We start from the raw sequence: 20856 nt of genomic DNA on the forward strand, positions 1-20856 counted from the left end.
AAGGTGGACTGCAACTACTCTAAAGTGTCTTAATTTAAAACAAACACACAAAAAAAAAGTTTCCGACATTTTAAAATCACTTTAATATTATTTAGTCTTAAAAAATAATTAAATTCATAAAAAAATAATTACAGCAGTATGGCAAGTTTATTTTTATTTTTTACAGCAAGTTTTATTACTAGTCAAAGAGTTAGGTGTAGGCAAATGGACTTTTTATGTTGTGGAAGACACTTATCCAAGAGGCTTCTTCAGTTCTGGTTCAGTTCCCAGAAATGAAGAAGCCTCTTGGATATGAGGTGAAATGTCTTCTACAACAAAAAAGAAGTTCAGTTGCCTACACCTAACTCTTAATTACCATGACGTGGATAACTGAGAAGCTTCCACCTTATATTTAGTCTTATCCAACCCAGTCCCCACTTTAAAGCTACATAACACTTTTCAATTACAAATTGTACATTTGGGTATACAAGTGGTCAGTATAATCGCTGTTTTACACAGACACTTAATAAAAAACAACTTTACCAGCTTTGGAAAAATCATCAATTGAGTCATCCGCTTACATTCTGGTAGGAGGCTAGGAAAGTCTTCAGAATTGAAGATAGAACCCCTTTGTTAATGATTTTATGTCTGAAGAGCCAACAGCCACCTCATCCCCTAAAACCGAAGCAGACACTTGTAGCTTTGAGAGGAGACACTCAAAATAAGTATAAGTTTATATGAAAAGTGACTGGCACCTTGACATGATCTTGAATTCCCCGTTTAAAAAAAGTAGCTAACCAGCCTGTAAAAATGACTATTTTGTTCACTTTGTCACAAGTCTAATTCATGAGCCTTTCTCATTTTGCTTTTTTCCCTTCAGATGAAAACTTAACTGATTTATACAACAAATCTGACAATAACTAATAGTTTTCGTTTTACTGATCTGACATATCACCAAAATAAACCACATGGATAAGATTTGACACAAGACTTTCTTGAAAAGGATGTTTATAAAAGAGATTCCCATGACACAGAAAAGGCAGAGGAGGATTGATTCATTACACAAGGTACAATAGTTCCCAAATGATGCATTGCAAGTCTGAAAGAGCATGAATTATTAAAATGTCTATGAAGTCAAATAGTTGCTTTGTTCATCGATATATTATGTTTGCACCAAGGACATTGCTATTTTTCTGTGAGCTCCTTGACAGACCATTGTGCATTTCATCACCAGTGGAATTCAGTCTCTCTCTGTCACTGTAGATGCTCCAGATTCAGTTTTTTCACAGAACAATGCAAATACATTTTAATATGTATTCTGGTTGCTGTTGACATATTTCATCAAAAATAAACTACTAAATAACCAAAAACAAACAGAAGAGGAAAAGACTCAACTTACATCTGCTTCCATGGCTTGTAGAGTAAAGCTTAACTGAATACTTTACCTTATATATTATCTCTAATACATATCAAGCAGCAGTAATATTGGACCTCATGATACCTGCTGGTAAGTCTTGCCTTTTCAATTCAGGAATAACAGATATTTATCCCATAAACTGTGATAAATAATTAATTTCAGCTATAATGGATAGTAATGTTGCATCTATGGTAGAGTATGTAGCTTCAGGTAATATGGTTACTGCATCTTTAAGATGTGGGTATAGCGTGGCAAAAACACGTGCACACCCTCCATTTGATGTCATGTTATTGTGTATATGACCATTTCACTGAAGTGAAACCACTTACATTACAAAAATATGACGCACAACAACTCTTGACTTCTCCAAAAAACAATTGCTGAGTGCATTTACATGAAAACTAATAATCAGTCTTCATCACATTTTTTCAACAGATTACCCAAGTGGTAATGTAAACAATAAAGTTCAAAATTCTTTAATGGACGATAAGATGTTTGATAAACATAAACACATTAAATCTTCCATTATATTCAGTGCATGTAGACTGTACAGATCTATCAGATTTGTTGAAGGGTTTTTAATCTGCACAATCTGGATACACTGCCAGGAATCCAAAAAATGATGAATAAATCAATCAACACTGCAGGCAGCAGCGGTAAAAATATTTTTGGATAGAAGTAGAGAAATGAAGCATATTAAGATTTTATACTTTTAAGATGGGAAAAATATAGAAATTGTGACTTTTTACAAAAAGTGTCTTCCAAAATGACAGAGGTGCTCTTTAAAACAAGTGTCAAATATGTTCAAAACTCAGATTGATGTTTGGAAAATAATCATCAATGTGAGATTTAAATCATGCACTTGGAGAGAAATCCTGAATAATGTTGAATTAAAACAATATTAAAATGCATGTAAATCAGCTTAATGCTATCATATTATAATTGTCTGATTATTGTATCCATGTAAACACACTCAAAATTACAGATAACAAAACCATTTGAACCGCCTTATTGGTGACAAGGCCTGGCTCCCACTCAGTGCTTTCCAAGTTCATCACAGGCTGAAAAAGGTACAACCAAAAATGTTGCCACCCAGTTACAAATACACAGTCCAAAATATTATTATTATATTATGATTTGAAAAAGAAATCCGATTCATCCCCAGAATGAACGAGGACTGAATCTTCATGGATCAGACAAAATACTATGTCAATCGGATATTGTAGACCAGGGGTCTCAAACTGGTCCAGTAAAGGGCCGTGTGGCTGCAGGTTTTCATTCCAACCCAGCAAAAGCAACACCTGATTCTACTTAAATCAATCAAGCTGTGTCCACACAGCTCATTTGTTGGATCAGGTGTTGCTTTTGCTTGGTTGGAATGAAAACCTGCAGCCACACGGCCCTTTACTGGGTCAGTTTGACACCCCTGTAGACCAAGTTGTTACTTGAATTCTCTGTAGTTGAAAGATTGCTGGGTATTGATTGCTTTGCCAGCAAAACGGATGCTTAAAAATTACACTGATAGAGGCACAAACAGAGGCTGTCAATGGAAAAGTACAGAGAACGTGAGTTTCCAGTACTTTCATAATACAGTATAACAGAGATTACAGTGATAACCACCCAACTATGCACAGTATCACTTCATTTTTGTTATTATAGATGAAAAACGTACATAAGGTCACAGATCAGTAGGCAAAGAGTGCGTGTCAAAATGATTCCGCTTACAGTATTATGTTAAAACTAAAAGAATAGAGCATTCTGGGAAAGATAGTACATGGGATGTGCAAAGAAGAGAGATTTGCACTTTTTACATTAAAAAGGAAATAAAAAAATTATACATTTTCAACAATGAAGGGCACAGATGGTGAACTATGGAGAAATGCCATTATGAACACTTCAGTTGCGTCACGGGAGATCTGGATTAAACATAACTGACCAAAGACTTACCAGATGCACATCAAACATGTGCAAGAGCATCCTCGCAAACATTTCTGTATAGCCCTTCACCAGTCTCAATGGTCTGCCTTCATTTGGTCTTCAAAATTCTTTTCATTGTCATGTTTATTATGTATAAAAAAATATAACATCAACACGCAAACAATTAAGGTCCAGCTGTAAATCAGTTTGTTTCTGACATGATTCAAATTCTAGTTTCAGGTCTATGATAATTTGTTTTTGGTATAGAACGGAAAAAAGAGGGGGGTGGGAGGCTAAAAGTCTAGGACAAAAGAAAACAAGCATGTCAAGCCAACAGCTGCAGTTACCTGAATTGTGCTTTTACTGAGGAAGTATTGTGGGCAAAGAGGATCGAAACACTCCATCTAGTGAACCTCAACAGTTAAGGTTCAGTGACAGTCGCCACAGGAAGAACGAGGAGAAAATATGGGCACAAGCCAAAATGGCTGTTCAGAAATTCAGGAAAATGGAGAACAGTTTGAGCGACCAGCTTTGAACTGCAGGTCAGTTCGTGCTCAGTGTGTGTTCTCACAAATTACACTGAATTCACACATAAAAGTCCAGTTTGGGGGCAGAGGATTACTGCACATGTGGTAAAATTAGCGTAAAGCCTTTCACAGCTACAGAGGGAAATCTAATAAGCTGTCACAAACTAAGTCACTTGTTTGTCACAGCAAGTTTACAACTGCAGGTTTGGAAAAAAACAAACAAACGCACGTTTGCTGTAGGACTGCAATGTTAAAAGTAGTGGAGACTAATCTTTGAAGACTCAACACTGATATTTCTTGACTGTTAAAGGAAGCAACTATGAGGAAAAGATTGAACATATAATGAAACAGCGCTGCTGACCCCCTGCTTGGAATTGACTTCATGTAAGATCTCGGCAAGAACAGTGAATCATACAGTTTTGACAGAGGTGTCAGTGTGCGTCCCTGCCGCACAGAAGTCTGACTTCTTGAAATCCAAGGTCCTGAAAACTGCTAAATCCAAACCTGAGAGGGAGGAAGACAGAGACAAAACGAAGTTTTGACCTCCCCCTCCTCCTCATGGAGCTGGTTTCCACCAGAACCTGCTGATATCTCAGTTCCATTAGCTGTTTTTTTGGTCCAGAGGAGTCCACTGCTAGGCCAGCTGTATCTGCCCCGAGTAGGTGGTGAGGAGCAGCATGATAGCAAAGCCTGTCAGCAGGCCGGCGTTCTGGATGGTAAATGTGAGTAGGAAGCTGCTGCCACCGGCATCCTCTTCCTCCCGACTCACCTCGTTCATTTCTGGGAACTGGCAAACACACGAGAGAGATAAAGAAGTATTGACATATTTGTTAGCAATTACAGTTTTTAAGATGTATTAAAAATTTGAAATTCATGATTGTGTTATTTACAGACATATTCCATCCTGTAGAGCAAATCATTAACTGTGTGTTAACCAAATATCTCATTTCAGGCAAATAACTAAAAACTCATTCAAATAACTTACTGACTTGGAGACTTCCAGGTTGCACCACACTATTCTTATTAACAAGAAATAGCCTGATAACCAGAAACCAATCCAAAAGCTCATGTTAATTTTTCTTTCATGGATGGATCTAGTCCCTCCTCATACTCAGACAGATCTTCACTCACAACCAATCATGAGGCACACTTAATATGATGACAGCTGAAAACCACTCAAGCATTTGGTACACATCAGAGGCCCTGGTCAGACCAGGCATCTGTATGAATGGTCAGATCACAAATTAACAGATCCTATCATCACATGAAGCCTAATTCCTCTAGCAGTGTCAATGCAAATGTGTCCTCTTTAAACAGAAGGACATGTTGATTTGTGATTGGGCATAGGAGGGATGTCCCAGAAGTATACGGCCTGCCTTCTGCCTCATGTAGACCAACCTTTTGGAGGGTGAAATGATTACGAAGCATTATTCTGTCATAGGCAAGAAAAGATGTTTTGCCACTTGATGAAAAAAAAAATGGAGAAAACTGAGCTTCTTGCTATTATCAAACAAAATCATAAAGCTTAAGTCTTATAAAACAAAGATGAGCCATTGGTGTAACAGTGAACCCAGATGATTGGTGGAGACACTGCAAGAAACTGAGCAAAACACCTGCAGCTTCAGCTGTCATATGATCTTACTGCCAAAATGCATTTGAAACAGCTTTGAAGTACTCTTCCATGCTCATTTACAGTATCTAATTTATGAATTAGATTCCTGACACAATGTTTACCAAATGTAATGTTCCCTTTTCTCTCTCGTAACTGGATTTAGCAAATCAACTACAATTTTTGTCTTAAAAAAGAATGCAAATAATTTTTAATGCATTCACGGCAAAATAAATTACATTGTAATATGTCATTTTATTTAAACACATTGTACTACATCTGAAAAGGGGGCATGGCCAAATAAACTACTTAAAATTGGCCCAGATGCTTTGTTTCATTAAGCAGAATGATCCATATTCAAATTGATCCAAATAGTGATTTGTACATTTGCATTCCAGACCAACTAACCCAGCCATGGTACCAGGGTAATTAAGGAGAGCTTGACTGCTTTACTCATTAGTGATTATTCATAGTCAGAAAATCTAACGTTATGCTCACAGGATTCAAAATGAACAAAATTGCTTACGGCTGACAAAAAGTAAACATAAGCTGGTGGCACCCTAAACAGCAAGATTATCTAGCTAAGCAGAAATGACACTGTCTCCAGCTCAGTATCAAGATTTTAACAAACAAATCACCATCAATGTCAACTGTCTGACAAAGCCTGAGGTATATTTTTAAATTATTGTGACACTGGAAATAAACTGTGCAATCTCTACTGGGATCTTTGTCAAGCGTAAGAACATTATCCACAGGTACCTCAGATTAAAAAGTTGTTTAACTTTGACAGAGGCTCTGTGGATGGCAACATCAGTCAGCTGGGTTACTTTGGTCCACCCTGAACAAGTTCAACACTTCTTATATTTCCATATTGTTTTTAAATAAAACTTATATGCATTTCAAAAGTAGCAGGTGAGGAAAATCTGAATGACATTGTCTTTACTTTCTCCAAATGACCCTTTGTCAGTTTGAGGAATCAAATCAGAGACACTAACCATGTCTGCCAGTGCGATGTAGAGGAACATTCCCCCTGCCAGAGCGAAGATCCAGTTGGGGGAGAAGCTGTTGCCAGCCAGGATACCAAAGCCCATTCCCAGGTAACAGCAACAAGCAGACAAGAAATTAAAGAAGAGCGCCTGCTGTATGCTCATGCCAGCATTCAGCAGGATCACAAAGTCTCCTTGAAACAGAAAGAGAGGGAGGAGGAAGAAAACAGTATCAGATATGTTTTAAATTAGCCATACTGGCACAGACAATTCTTTGTCATTAAGACTACCAAAAATAAAATTCAATGAGATTATTTGAAATGCCTGTAGATGACTTGCAATATTCAAGGTAGCAACATGTCAGAAAAACATCTGTTGAGTCACATCCCATCCTGACTAACCCAGTTCGTGAGGGAACTCCTCACAGAGGATGGCCACTGATGTGCTGATGCCCTGAAAGACGGAGGCAGTGAAGGAGGCGCCAATGGCCAAGCCATCGATGAAGTTATGTAAGCCATCACTCAAAGTAATCATCCAGGCCAGAGTGCCAATGTCAGAGTAGCTTGTCCCCTTCAGCCAATAGCAGCCACCACCACTGCTGCCGGACCGCCCCCCACTGTCTGGACTCTGTGAGTCCTGAGAGGAAGAGAGTGATAGACACCAATTCGAAGTAACCATCATATCAACCAATTCCTTTGTTATTAAACAACAATAAAAGGCTGGGAATTATTTCATATTCTGGTTTTATCTGGTATTGCCAGAACAGAAAAATCTGTTTAATAACCATTAACTAGTAGGTAGGTACACAAGCCAGGTCTTATAATCAATCCAATTATTTATGTACTTTCCTGTAATATTGTTGTACTACTACTATGTAGTGTTCTTCTGTTCATCAAAACTGTTATAACTTGCCTTTACAATAGGGCTTAGTTTAGTTGAAAAGAGTCACAATGCAATTTCAGTGTTGACAACATAAGGAGATACAGAAAAAGTAAAATAAACAAGACACACCAACCCAACATCCTGGTCTTAATCTTATGCTTTCTTTACCTGTGGTGTCTGAGCAGGGCTGAGCATGAGCTCACCTTCCCCTGCATCCACCTTTCCCAGGGCAAGACTGCTTGCTTCTCCGTTCTGTTGCAACTTCTCCTTCTCACCCTCCTCAATGTCCCTGTCAGCTGATGAGTAACGATCTGTGCTGGAGTAATGACTGTGGCCGTGGCTCTGAGAAACAGAGAAATGAACAATGGCACAACTTAATAATTTTAACTTAGTTGTTTAACAAAAATGACAAACTTTGCCACAATTTTCTTGCACCACATTATGGTCTAGTTCAAACCTAGACTGACACAGAGCACATATGTCCTCCAAGGAGGGAGCGTGAAGATAAATTAATCAAACAATCAAACTGTACAGATAAAGCCCGAATTCACGGCTCAGAATTTGCCCTTGAGTTCCTAAAAAATCCTTTTGTAGCAGAGACAGGGGTAGTCGCCCTGCCCTGCCCTCAAACCCAGGTCCAAGGAACAACGGGGGAAAAAAAGCAGAAACCTGGGGAGGGATCTCGCTCCTATAGACTAGTAACAGTACTATGAAAATCTGTTCACTAACTTCCTTCCCAACCTCCCAACAATTTAACAGATTATACATTAAGGACTCTGAACTTAGTGTCCGATTCACTTAGCTACCTAAACGTTTAATTTGCACTGCCTTCAAAATATTATCACTTCTTTTTTATGTTACCTTTCTTGTGACAAAGACATTTGTTTGACTAAATTCAGTGCATTACACTGATCACATTACTTCCTTGTTTGAAGTAATTACAGGCTTCCATTTTTATTTTTTTTCAAGTGAGTCAATGCTGACAGATTTTAAACGGCTATGTGATTGTTTTTGTTTCTTCATCAGAGTGCATTCTAATGCCTTACTAAAGCATTGCAAGTGCTATTTTGGGTCATAGAGAGTATGTAATTGACCTAGCAGGTCTATGTTTCAGGTGATAATTAAGTTGGCTAGACCACATGGTTCCCTGTAGAGTAACCACAAGGTGGAGCAACTTTACCTCCCAACGATCCAACTTTGCACTGCTGCTGTTTTGTGAGTGAATCAGCAGACCAGCAGACCTGGAGAGCAGCACTATAACATTTACAATCTCAGAAAAGAAGGATTAGGACATAATTAACAAGAAAAAGCTCATTAAAGCAGTGCTGTACAAAGCTTAAGGAGCAACATGGCTCTGTATTCAACACTCCAGCACTGTTGAATAGCATATACAAATGACCAAATAGACAAGGAAGTCCTTAACAATGACCAGGCATCACCAGAAATGATCTGCACTATTTTTACAACAAAGAACAATCAGAAACACATGCCAAGATTGCAGCTGTGAAAATAATCATCGTCAACTGAAGCTGAGTGAAAATTCAAGCATAAATATGACTCTCCAATGTCTCAAACAAATCAAACTTTTTACTTTTCAATTGGTGTGCTTCTTTGATGTAAAATGAAAAAAACTGTAGCCATGATAAAAATCTGGCAGGAAGGTTTGCCCTGAGTAATCTTATTATGAATGGACAAATTCAGACTAGGCTTTAAAAGCATTTCCACATGGAGATCGATCAAGCAGAGCATAGAGCAAAGACAGAAACCTAAGTTCTGATGACAATAAAGACAATTTTCCTTCATTCGAACACATTTCTCAGCCTTGTCAAGCATATTTCCACACAGAGGCAACTACTTTATAGTTCCGTAAAACTCCAAGAGCTGTACTGTAAACCCCAAGAACCAGTGATCCCTGAAAAGGATAAAACTTGACAATAACTGGCATGTCCGTCTGTGTGTGGACTGCACAACCCCTTTGGCTTTATCATCATCACTTTCATAAAAAATGAAACTGCAAATTCATATAAGAATATGGCAGTTTCCTCAAAAGTTAAATGGCCTGCCCAACTGGTTGAACCTGCCACAATCTACAGGTAATAGACAGGAAGAATGAAGGAATGACACGTTGACACGTTTGTTTGCCTAATGACAGCATAATAGTTAAGTTAAAGAGACAGTTGAAACTATGACCCTAGGATGGTTTGTACATCCAAAGTTAAGATTAAGCTTACATTCTTCTGATGCAATTGGATGCTGTTCTGTGCAGAAATCTGTCTTTGCCCTCTGTTATCATGTTTTGTGACAAATAGATACCTCCTGTTAGTAGCAGTAAACAATAGTATATGCAGTAAAATTGTATAATTCTTTCAGTCTTGTAGTAATATCTGGGTTTGACTTTGAGGCACCAGGTGACATGATATGGAAATTATTGGAATAAACAATAAATTTGTATTTAAGTACTAATATGAAATATAAAAGGCAGTAAAACTGCATAAACAAGATGTCTCATTTGCGGAATCTATAAAAATATCTAATCAAAGTTTCTAGCTCACATGACACTAAAGTTATTGGAGAAATAATACATTAAAATATTAAAAGATCCATCCATCTATTTCCTTTCACTTATTCTGCTAAAGGTCACGGGGGGGGGGGGGGGGGGGGGGGCTGGAGCCTATCCCAGCCGTTTTTGGGCGAGAGGTGGGGTTCACCCTGGACAGGTCACCAGTCCATCGCAGGACCAACACATTGAGACAGACAACCATTCACACTCACAGTCACACCTACAGTCAATTTAGAGTATCAATCAGCCTCGTCCTCTCTTGATGTCTTTGGACTGTGGGACGAAGCTGGAGTACCAGAGAGAACCCACACAGGAACAGAGAGAACATGGAGACTCCACACAGAAAGATCCCGTGCCGAGCCGGGACTCAAACCCAGAACCTTCATGCTGTGAAGCGACAGTGCTGACCACTGCACCACCGTGCCACCCAATATTAAAAAAGATATCAGTAAAATTGGATTTTTTAAAAAAAAAGTGTTTGTTTTTTTTGTCCAGTCTAGTAATAATATCTGATACAGTTTGGGATTTTTCACTTACTCTGAAAGTTCTTGTTTCTGTTTATCATTTTCATTTGTGTCATTTCAGACATATTCTCCATCATCCACATGTCATATTTAGTATGGGGACCACAAAGCAAAATATTTTAAAAATCCTTCTTCCAAGTACTCACCGTGTCTTTATGTTTGAGAAGCATTTTGAGGACCTTTTCAGTGAAGAAGAAGAGGTAAAAGCCTCCAAAAACCACCGCAGACTTGGGCACATAGAAGTCCACCATGGGGTCAAAACCAAAGGCCTAACAAAGACAGAGGGGAAAAAATTTGTTAGACGGAAATTTATTTTTACAATAGCTGTTATTAAACTATTATTTAATGACATCACTCAATGTCAGTGGTGTGTTTTTTTAATCAAATGGATTGATCATAAATATCAGCTTGTCCATGTATGTGCGCGTGTCGATAAGCTAACTAGTAGTCAGCAGTCCCATGAGAGTAATTGAGATGGGTATCTATCTGCTTGATTGGTTCTAAAAAACTTAAGATACATAAAATTATCAAGAAGACTGACAATCAGCCCAGAAAAGTAACCAGCAACCATTTAATTGAGTAAAACTTTGGATGCATCGACACTACCTCTGGGATGAGCTGAAACAGGGCGTTGGAGTAGAGTGTGCCAATGGCCAGGGCAATGAAGTAGAGCAGCAGTCGCTTGTAAAAGGTTTTCTTCATGAATGGAACCACACTTGCACCAACCAGCGAACACAGAGAAATTAGTGTCACACACAGGATCCCATAGCCCCAAACTAATAAATGAAGAGAAGACAGAAGAGAAGACAAAAGGGAGAGGAGAGGAGAGGAAAACAAGGTATTTAGTTAAAACAGATGTCAACACAGTCACTAGGAAAAAATGGAAGAGCATCAAGCAGTTAATTTCCTGATAACAGACCCAGAAATTATTTAAATTAGCCTGAGAAAAAATAGTGATTAAATTACATGCAAATCTTTTCAGAAACAGGCAACTTATTGAAAACAAGTTGACAGGAGCAACACAACCCTTCATTTGTACTTTAAGACAACAGGCTGTCCTTAGAAGTAATGCATAAAATCCATTCATTCATGGACACACACATATAATTTGTACTAGTCCAATCAGATGTCTGCACCACTGTCCTAGTCTCAGGATAAACACAAGCTGTCACCGGAGAAGCAAAAGGGGGAAAATTAACTTTAAATAGCCCAACAGTAGAAGAAGGAATACTGGTTACAAGGGGTCACATTCCATGCTGGAGGATGCCTCAAGGGTGTTCTATTTATCCAGCATTCCCCCCAGTAAACAGATATTCATTAATCCCAGAGGGGAAAAAAAAAATCTTGGTTATCAGCCAATTTATACTACAGGGAGGTATTGGTGTTTGTGTAAGTGAAGGTTTATGGAATATATACATATATACATATACATATGTGTGTGTGTGTGTATATATATATATATATGTGTGTGTGTATATGTGTGTGTGTGTGTGTGTATATATGTGTGTGTGTATATATGTGTGTGTGTGTGTATATATGTGTGTGTGTGTGTGTATATATATATATATATATATATATATGTGTGTGTGTGTATATATATATATATGTATGTGTGTGTATATATATATATGTATATATATAGATACAGATATATATATCTCTCTCTCTATATATAGATATAGATATATATAGATATAGATATAGATATATATAGATATATATAGAGTGATGCACAGGTAGATGTCAAACCTCTGGCAGGAGCTGCAGGATGGCAGTGGAGTACAGCGTGCCAACGGCAAGAGCGATGAAAAAGATGAGGGCATATTTCATATAATGCATCTTCATTAGGGGCACAATGAAGACTCCAGTGAGGGAAAAGGCACTGACCACTGTCACACTCAAGAAAGCAAAGCCCCACACTGGGTGTTGGAATGACAGGGAGATCGAATCGTCAGAACAACATATCCATGACATTCGGTAATGCAGCTATGTTATCATTTCATTTCAATACAATCATTTTGTGATCAAACAAATGTGAAGCTAAAAGAATTTAAGAAAAATCATACAAAATTTCTGATCTTACATTAATCTGCCTCTGCTGTATTTGAAATGCAAATGTTCATAACATCTTATTTCACAGCAGACAGTACTCATTTAACTCACCTCTGTTGAGGTATATGAATACTGCCTGCTGTGATATAGGATGTTAGCAACAGACAGTACTCATATACCAGCTCTGTTGGTTTGAGCAACATCTTTTTATATGAAAGGTAGCAGACTTGGATTCAGTATATACATGGCCAAACTCAGTGGTTCCAAAGCTGTTCAGAAAATTGTAAAAATTTGTGACTTTTGCTTTTTTAAAAACAGTTATTTTGCCTTTCCCCCCTCTTTTCTCCCCAATTTGTCATTGTAAATTTAGCCTACCAAGCTGTCCTGGTTATTGCTCCATTTGTTCTGCCACTCTGGGGGACACCCAGGACTACCTCGTGCTTCCTCCATCCCATGTGGAGTTGTCTGCCAAATCTTTTCATCTGACAGTGAGGAGTTTCCCCAAGGAGATGTAGTGTGTGGGTGGATCACACTACAACCTTTAAGTTCTCCTCCCCCACCAAACAGGCACCCCAACATACCAGGAAACATCAGCTTATTTGGGGTGCACAAGTAAACAATCCTTTTGGAACCACTACAGAAAAGACATAAGGCCCAATAGGCAATCATTTAGTTAAAAGACTAACGTTTTTGTTTAACACTGCAGCACCTGTGAAGTTTTTAAGAAAGAACACTCAAATTATCTACAAAACACAGATTAGAGTGGTTATTGGTATGACTGCCCCCTAACAACCATTAATCTATGAGTAAAAATTTTGTTTTGACAGACAGTTGTGGCTTTGCAGAAAACATTTGCAGGGACTACTCTGGGTTTGTCAGGGTTCATCCACATTTTACAAGTACAATAAAAAATAATGAAAGGAATTCTAGATTAACCAAAACAGAATTTTCTCTTTAGACCTGAGCTAATTATACTCATATTCAGATATTTGTGAAGCAAACTTCCATAACTTTCCACAATTGTCTGACTTTATTCATATTCCAAAAACTTTCCCTGGCTTGAAAATGGTTCTTTACAAAGAGCTGCCTGCAACTGTAAGATGAGACTATTATATGGGACAGCAACATTGTAGTTCTGGAAAAGAAAAGTAAAATGTTAGATCATGCAGTAATCTCAGGATGTAAGAGTTGGTGAAATCTGCAGTAGAAATGATTCTCCATGATATCTGCCTCCCTGCTGCACCAATCTGCAAAGACAAACAACTCACAAGCCAAAAGAATCAGCCTCCAGGTGCAAATGTGAAGAGCTGAAGCCAAAAGAGGGGATGATAAGAGAAAACAAGTTTGTCAGTAGGGGGAGAGCCAGAGCTGCAGGCCACCAGACCATTTCTTCTCGACCTGCTAGGGATAAGATAGACTGAGTTAAAAATAAGCTCTGTAATTTGCAGGCTGGCTTTGCAGTGCTGGAGTATGATTTCATTAATTTTAAAAAGAAGATGACCATGCCCACAAGACATCATATACATAAAGAAATATCATATTTCAGAGTTTCAACTGATGAAGAACAGAAAACGAACCCCAAGCAATGCTGCTCTTCTTGCAAGCAGAGCATTACATAAGTTGACCATAGTCTTCAAGGAGATGATGCTAAAAGCCAATTATTTCAAAAATAACTCATAACTCTGTCCATTTTGATTTTTTTGATTAACTTATTAGACAAGAACTAGATTAAATGTACTATTCAGTGTGACAGGTTATCAAATTAAAAAAATACCAATACATCTTATGGTTTTTATTTCTCTGAGTAGGAGTTCACACCAAGGACACAAATATCCTAAATTCTAATTTACATTTGGATCTTAAGAAAACAGACACATTTGACTGAAAATGAAAACTGGAATGGGATATTTTTTCAAAGCAACTCCACCATGATGAACTCAGTCACGAGTCAGTCATGATTGAGAGACTACCACCAAGGTTGTCTGTCTTGGAGGTTCTCATGTGAGCCTGGGCTGCTGCAATCACTGAATACATGACGGACAGAAGTCAAATATTACTTTCTACTTTGATGATAGAATGTAGGTCAAATGATGGAGTGTTCACAACCATAGTTATAAAACTTGTCCACAACAAACAGAGAGAGGGAGCAATCTGTACCCCGAACCATCTGAGCAACCTAGCTTTAAATACTTAAGCCTCATTTGGAGAAATTTGGATTTGGGTGGAAGAACATGGCAAGATATCATTTGTGACTCAAGGAAAAAATTATGTGCAAGCTATCGAAGTACTGATGGTGTTTAAATAAGAATATTCATTTGATCTTGGAGGCAACATATAGAAAGTCCGAGAGAAAAAGCAAGACCCAAAGCAGTTTTACATTGTACCTGATTTGTTACTTTTTCTTTTGTACTATATGAAGATGCAATTCATGTGTTTATCAAATAAATATTCCTACAATTCTTCTACCGTTTGGTCCTCTTGTTGACGATAATTAAGTTTGCCTAAGGTTGTTGCCTAATTAAGGACAAACCCTCTGTCACATCACGCAAAGGTTTACGGACATCGTCCACACAAAAAAAAAAGGTATTCAGAGGTTCAAATGTGTGTTTTGTTTTTTAAAGAATAGAATCCTAATTCAAACATATGGAATTCTACGGTACCCAGAGAAGTACAAAAAAAACCCCACTACCTTATCCTCCTCTGCCACTCAGAAATCAATAGGCTAACAAAACAGACCACTTAAAATAAAATAAACAAAACAGTCCTCAATTATCAAAATGAGGAATCACTTGGTTCATATTCAGAAGTAGCAACATCTCAATATTCTCTGGGGTGAGTGTGGTTTACAGTCTGTTAACTATCACACGAGTGACAGAAAAAAAAAAAAGTTCAGCAGTGACCACTCACCCTCAGATCAGCACTGGTTTTGGATGAAGGAATTTTCCATTCAATTCATCTGTTGACATTTCAGCAAATTCTTTATATAAAAATGAGTTTTACACCAGGAAACAAGTCAAGCAGATGAACCGTGACCACAAAAATACTTGATTCAGTGCCTAAGATGATACAAACAAAGAGAAGAGCAAGACTGTGCACATAATTGTCTTGAGAGTTCAGGATCAAATCACACACTTAAGGTTTAGGAAAAGATGGTTCTGACCCAGTGTGGTTTAAAATAACTACATTTTGTGGCCAACTGATCATTTTATTATTGTTAGTTAACTTGTCACCGGTGTCGATGAATATTTCATATCAAAATCCTCAAATGTTTGTTGAATATGTGTTTGTTTTTTCCCTGCAACCAGGTTCCTCTAAGTTTAAAGCAATCATGACGGAATTCATGAAACACAAAGTGACTGTGAAAACTTCAGGAAACATTTTCATAATAATGCTCTACCTATCAGAGAGTTCGCTGATATATTTCAAAATTGTGGATAGCGGAGTGATTTTCTTTGAGATCCCTAAAAAAACAACAACAAAAAAACTAACTTCACTTCATAAGTGATCAGATTAATATCCTATAAATCTGAGGGGGCATTATGGCTTAAAAAAAAAAAATCACACCACTATGACTGGGATTTTCAGTTCAAGACCTTCACTATACGGCTCTATACCTGCTCAGATGTGCCATTGTGCCAGGAATGCAAAGTATCGCTGAAGTGATCAGCCTCAATAATGACATATTCAAGCATTTATTTTTTGAACCATTGTTTTAACAGTTCTTCAAATATTCTTTTTTATCAATTAACTATGAACATCCCTAGATGCCCCACACAATCTATTTCTGAGCCTCTCAGATTGGATGCAGATGACAAAAATGGTTTCCAGGTCTCTCAAGCAAGTCTCTTACTAGGTGTTACAGTCAGGAGTCTGTATAAATTGTCCTGCACAATGCCAGCAAGCAAGGAAAGAGCTGTTTGTTCCTGAGATGCTTTCCTGTCTGGGCTGCACTGGCTGAGACCTTGATGAGATCTCTCTATACAGAATGATGATGCTACGAGGGGGCTCCAGAGGTGCTGGGCTTTTCGTTGTTGTTTTTTAAACCAAACTGAAAAATGCAATCTGAATCACTGTATGTACTCATTTGTTACACATTTGGAGCTCAGATATGATGAAAAAAAGGTGTTTGGGTTCATTATTGCATTACCTTCTGCATCTGATGGCCTCTGGGATGGTTCGCTGTGCAGTTCATTCCCTTTATGTGCCCGGCAGGTGCCGGCATCCAACTGCTGCAGCATGGTGGGGCACAGCTTCTGTAAGCCTTGGCCATCCAAACGAGACTGCTCAGTGATGCTGTAAATGGCCAGTGTGTCAGCAGGCAAGCACTGGGGGTAAGAAATAGTTACCCCATCAGTCCACAGAAGTTTCCACTCCTCATTAAACAATTAAAGACGGAAGGACTCAGTGATAGTGATTTTCTTTTTAAAACAGAGACACAGGAGATGGTACTTAAGTACATAATTCCACAGAAATAACACCCGATGTACACTTAAAATAATGTCTCCATTGACAGAAGGAATTTGTTTTTTTGACAATAATCAATTAATATCAGTCCAAATTCACTTATTCAATTATCGTGGTACACAACTGTGCTCAAATTAATGCACAATTACTTAACTCTTTAGAGGTAATTGTGATTTCAATATCATTCTGAAAATATGGGGAATAGGAAAGAACTGAAGAGGTGGGTTCTGTCGGGGTTTTTGGCCTGCAACAGAGTGAATCAGCACATGCCAGCAGGTGGGATATGGATGTCTATATTTTCTGCTCCTTCCCTGTCCCAATGGAAGCCTGTTCACACTTCCAGGTTATCCACCCAAGGTCACTAGGTAGCAAGGTATTCAGTAGGTTTAAAGAGGAAGAATGTGATTATTCCATTTATCTTTACAGTTGTTGTTCCTTGCTTCTTTTAGCTAGCTCAGTCTGGTTCTGGATCGCAGCCTGCAGGATGCCTGGGACCTAGCACTCGTGTTTTTAATTCATCTTGAGCAATGGATCCTTGGCTGTCTTCAAGAGTGCTATATTGGTCTAAACAATTAACAAGGACTGACTTACCACTACTTCTCTGGCTACCTCTCTGGGACACTCCTTGTGGTGCTGCCTGGAAAAACTGGCTGAATAGGATATAATCTGATATCACCAGGAGAACAATCTCTGTATAATTATGTATTCTACTGATGATGATGTCTGCCAGATACTGACAATGACAAAAATACTTGTCAATAGCCTCAATTAATACTGAAAGTTTCTCTAGTAAGTTTAGGCAGCCATATTGGTGACAATGGCTGAGCTTTTTAATAGCTTGCGTCAATTCATTTTGAAGCAGCAGTATCCAATGGAACACTCCTCAACAAACCAGTTTGTAGTATATCATAGATCATCACAACAGTCAATATTCTATTTGATTCATTCAATGATTGTATTTACCATCCTCAGAAAAGAACGAAACCTTGATCACTGTTACAAAAAATGACGAAAGTACATTTTAATGGCTTGGGAGCCACAGACACAGACATGCAACATGTTCAGCTGATGAAGAATCTCTTCAGTGAGTTAGCATGCAGGTGACACTTGACTCAACATATGAATATAGCCCTGCCTGTGCTTCTCTAAAGAAAGAACCCAGTGGCAGTCATTAGTTAAATGTCCCAGCCTCATTTCTGCTCTGTGATTCACCAACCTATTTCTATCCTCATATTCACACAGGTGGAAATGACAACACAGTGACGCACGTATACTCTTCCTCTAAATGGTCCAATTCTGCATCTAAACTACGTTTGCATTGTATCTGAACTAGCCTGTTCAATTTAATTTCTCAGGAGTATTCATACCTTGGCTCCATATCAAGGTAATACATATGAAGCAGATCAGCAAACAAGCCAGTAATTGTCCATGACATTAAGCATGGGAAATATGCAAAACATTTCAGCTATCTTGTACCTGTGACTCCAGTTTCTCCCAGAGAGGACTAAATCTGGATTTACACTTCTTCTTCAAAGAGTCGCTGAGGCTCTAAGACACCACTGGACTGAAACTCCATCGAGGGAGGCAGCTCAGCTTACCAGTGATGCTGTATTTAAATGCAACACAATGTGGCAAAACACTGGATTCTATCACACATTTTGTGTTTTGTATAAACATGAAAAGCATCATAATGATGGGGTCTTTTTAACTTCCACATATCAACAAGGAACATAACCACCATCCACATGGTATTTCGCTTCAAAACAGGCACCTAGTGTCAACTTTGCTTAAGTGGTCACCTTTTAAGGTGATTTAATTATTTTCATTTTACCAAAATCCCATTTTTAATTTTTTTTTTTGTGGCTGCAATAACCCTTGCACCCCAAAATCTGGGCCAAGACAATGTCCAAAATGACCAATGGCCAATAGCTGGTATCTTTTCTATGACTCTACACCAGCAAACACAGGAGGCAAAGAATGATGATTTCAGGTTGTTGGCCCCATTCTCATTAACACATTCTCTGTTAACAACTTGAAGGAGTTTTTGAAAATTCACTTTGATGTCCACTGGTTCACAAAGATCAAATGAAAAAAATTTGGTGGTAAAAGGTCAAGGATCTGGTTTCTTGTTTTGTGTTGTTTTTTTTTTTTTGTTATTTCATTTATTCCATTTAAGAACCATGAAAATACAGGTGGGAGGCAGCACGGTGGTGCAGTGGTCAGCACTGTCGCCCAACGCTAAGAAGGTTCCGGGTTCAAGCCCCGGCTCAAGCACGTGGTCTTTCTGTGTGGAGTTTGCATGTTCTCCCTGTGTGCGTGGGTTCCAAAGGCATGCAAGAGGAAAGTAGGCTAATTGATACTCCAAATTAACTGTAGGTGTGGCTGGGAGAGCGAATGGTTTTCTGTCCATATGTGTTAGTCACAGTAAAATATGTGCAGATTCATTTAGGAACAGAAGATTAAACAGAAATATAAAAATGCAGTTACTGTACGGATTTCATCTTGAAGTGTTGAAAAGGGATGTCTTTGTGTTTGATCTCACCTCTGAGCTGTTTGACTTGGTAGGGGCAGTTGTAGGTGACTCTATAACATTGCTGTTGTCACTCTGGTCCTCCATCTTGCCTTGGCTGAGAAGGGAGAGCAGGGAGCGCAGCTGGGGCACAGTAATACTGCTGTTGTCACCAAAGCGAGCCAGCAGGTCTTGGAGCACCTGGGCAGGAGACTGGGTCTGACTCTCATCCTGTCCTGTTACTCGGGGTGTTGAGCAGAGCAGCACAGCAAAGGCCAGGACAAACATGGGCTGTGACTGGAGGTGAGCTGTGTGAAGATGAGGGGACTGGATAAGCATGGCTTCTCCACTGGATTAATCTGTGGGGGCAGAGAGGTGTGACAGAGGGAGTAAAAATAAACCTTTTCAAATATGACAGAAAGCAGTTTTGTCCGAGTGTGTAATAGGTACTATAAGTTGCCTCCTAATTACTTATACCATATAAGGTCATAGAGAGCCATGAGAACATGCTCAAGTATATCTCTGTGGCATTTTCAAAGAGGCATAAGTTGATCTTCTTAACCCAGGGGCCAAATGAGCATGGGTATCTTCAATTGAGAACGTCAAACACAAACAATCAGAATAAGCTGTACCATGATGACTATTAACTCATTAAATCTACCAAGAATTTTCCTATTAGTTCTTGTGCACATTGACATGACAGGCGCTGTATTGGCACAAGATGACCTATCACCAATATGGACAGGAGGAAGTGACAATTTACATTCAATTCAAGTCTATTGACACAAACACGAGGAATATCAATCCATAATGCACTGTTGCTGTAGCCAAAGCCAGGAAGGAGAGTTGACTGAGTGAACGTGTACAATAACAGACTTTTTAATTAGCAGTGTTCATCATTCATGCACATGCTTAGTAAAAATGACCCCCTACATGCCACTGAATGAATGCGTTGTATAGAGTGTGGTGTAAAAATCAATATAAGTGGTCCTTCAACTGCAGTTGGGTCTGAACACAAAAATGTGCCTGTTGCTCACTTCCAGTGCAGAGTGAGACACACTGCCTGTGATCCATCTCACTGGCTACACAGGGTTCCACTAACTGGCAAAAGTCAATAATTCCCTCGGTCAAAATATTAATATTGTTCACAGATGTGCTCAATGGGGAAAGACAGAGACCCTGCCTGTGAATGGGTTGAAACATGAGGATATAGTTCATGTGACATGTTTTTATTAAGTTAACTGTTTGACCATGTTTCTTACCCCTTAACCTGCTCCAAAGGAGGTTAGGTGTGCAATGTATTTTACGGCAATGATACACTCAGTTGAAAACCCAACAACTTTTATATTAAAGAAAATCCAAGGCTGACTCTGAAGTTACCTCCCTAACTCTCTAATGCTGCTTTATAACATGGGCCCATGGGGGTCTCA

At 38.6% G+C, this 20856-nt stretch overlaps 1 protein-coding gene across 4 annotated transcripts in view; it reads right to left on the reverse strand.

The window, feature by feature from the left end:
* Positions 1-78: 78 nt before the first annotated feature.
* The window catches only part of slc39a14 (solute carrier family 39 member 14), a 26359-nt gene continuing 5581 nt past the window's right edge, over positions 79-20856 (reverse strand). For 2 of the 4 annotated variants that reach the window (XM_086206916.1, XM_086206917.1), the window contains exons 2-10: positions 19460-19785; positions 16601-16778; positions 13722-13760; positions 11008-11177; positions 10548-10670; positions 7486-7659; positions 6837-7071; positions 6445-6629; positions 79-4627 (exon numbers count right to left, since the gene is read on the reverse strand). In XM_086206916.1, the coding sequence (XP_086063042.1) occupies positions 4475-4627; positions 6445-6629; positions 6837-7071; positions 7486-7659; positions 10548-10670; positions 11008-11177; positions 13722-13760; positions 16601-16778; positions 19460-19765 (1563 nt within the window). In that variant the 5' untranslated portion in view covers positions 19766-19785 and the 3' untranslated portion in view covers positions 79-4474. The remainder of the gene's footprint in view (positions 4628-6444; positions 6630-6836; positions 7072-7485; positions 7660-10547; positions 10671-11007; positions 11178-13721; positions 13761-16600; positions 16779-19459; positions 19786-20856) is intronic. The other 2 variants (XM_086206915.1, XM_086206918.1) reach the window with 2 other exon arrangements.

This window comes from Aulostomus chinensis, chromosome 6, assembly GCF_037954235.1.
Source record: "Aulostomus chinensis isolate RoL2024-O1b breed Wild chromosome 6, RoL_Achi_v1.0, whole genome shotgun sequence".
In the NCBI taxonomy this organism is placed as follows: domain Eukaryota; kingdom Metazoa; phylum Chordata; class Actinopteri; order Syngnathiformes; family Aulostomidae; genus Aulostomus; species Aulostomus chinensis.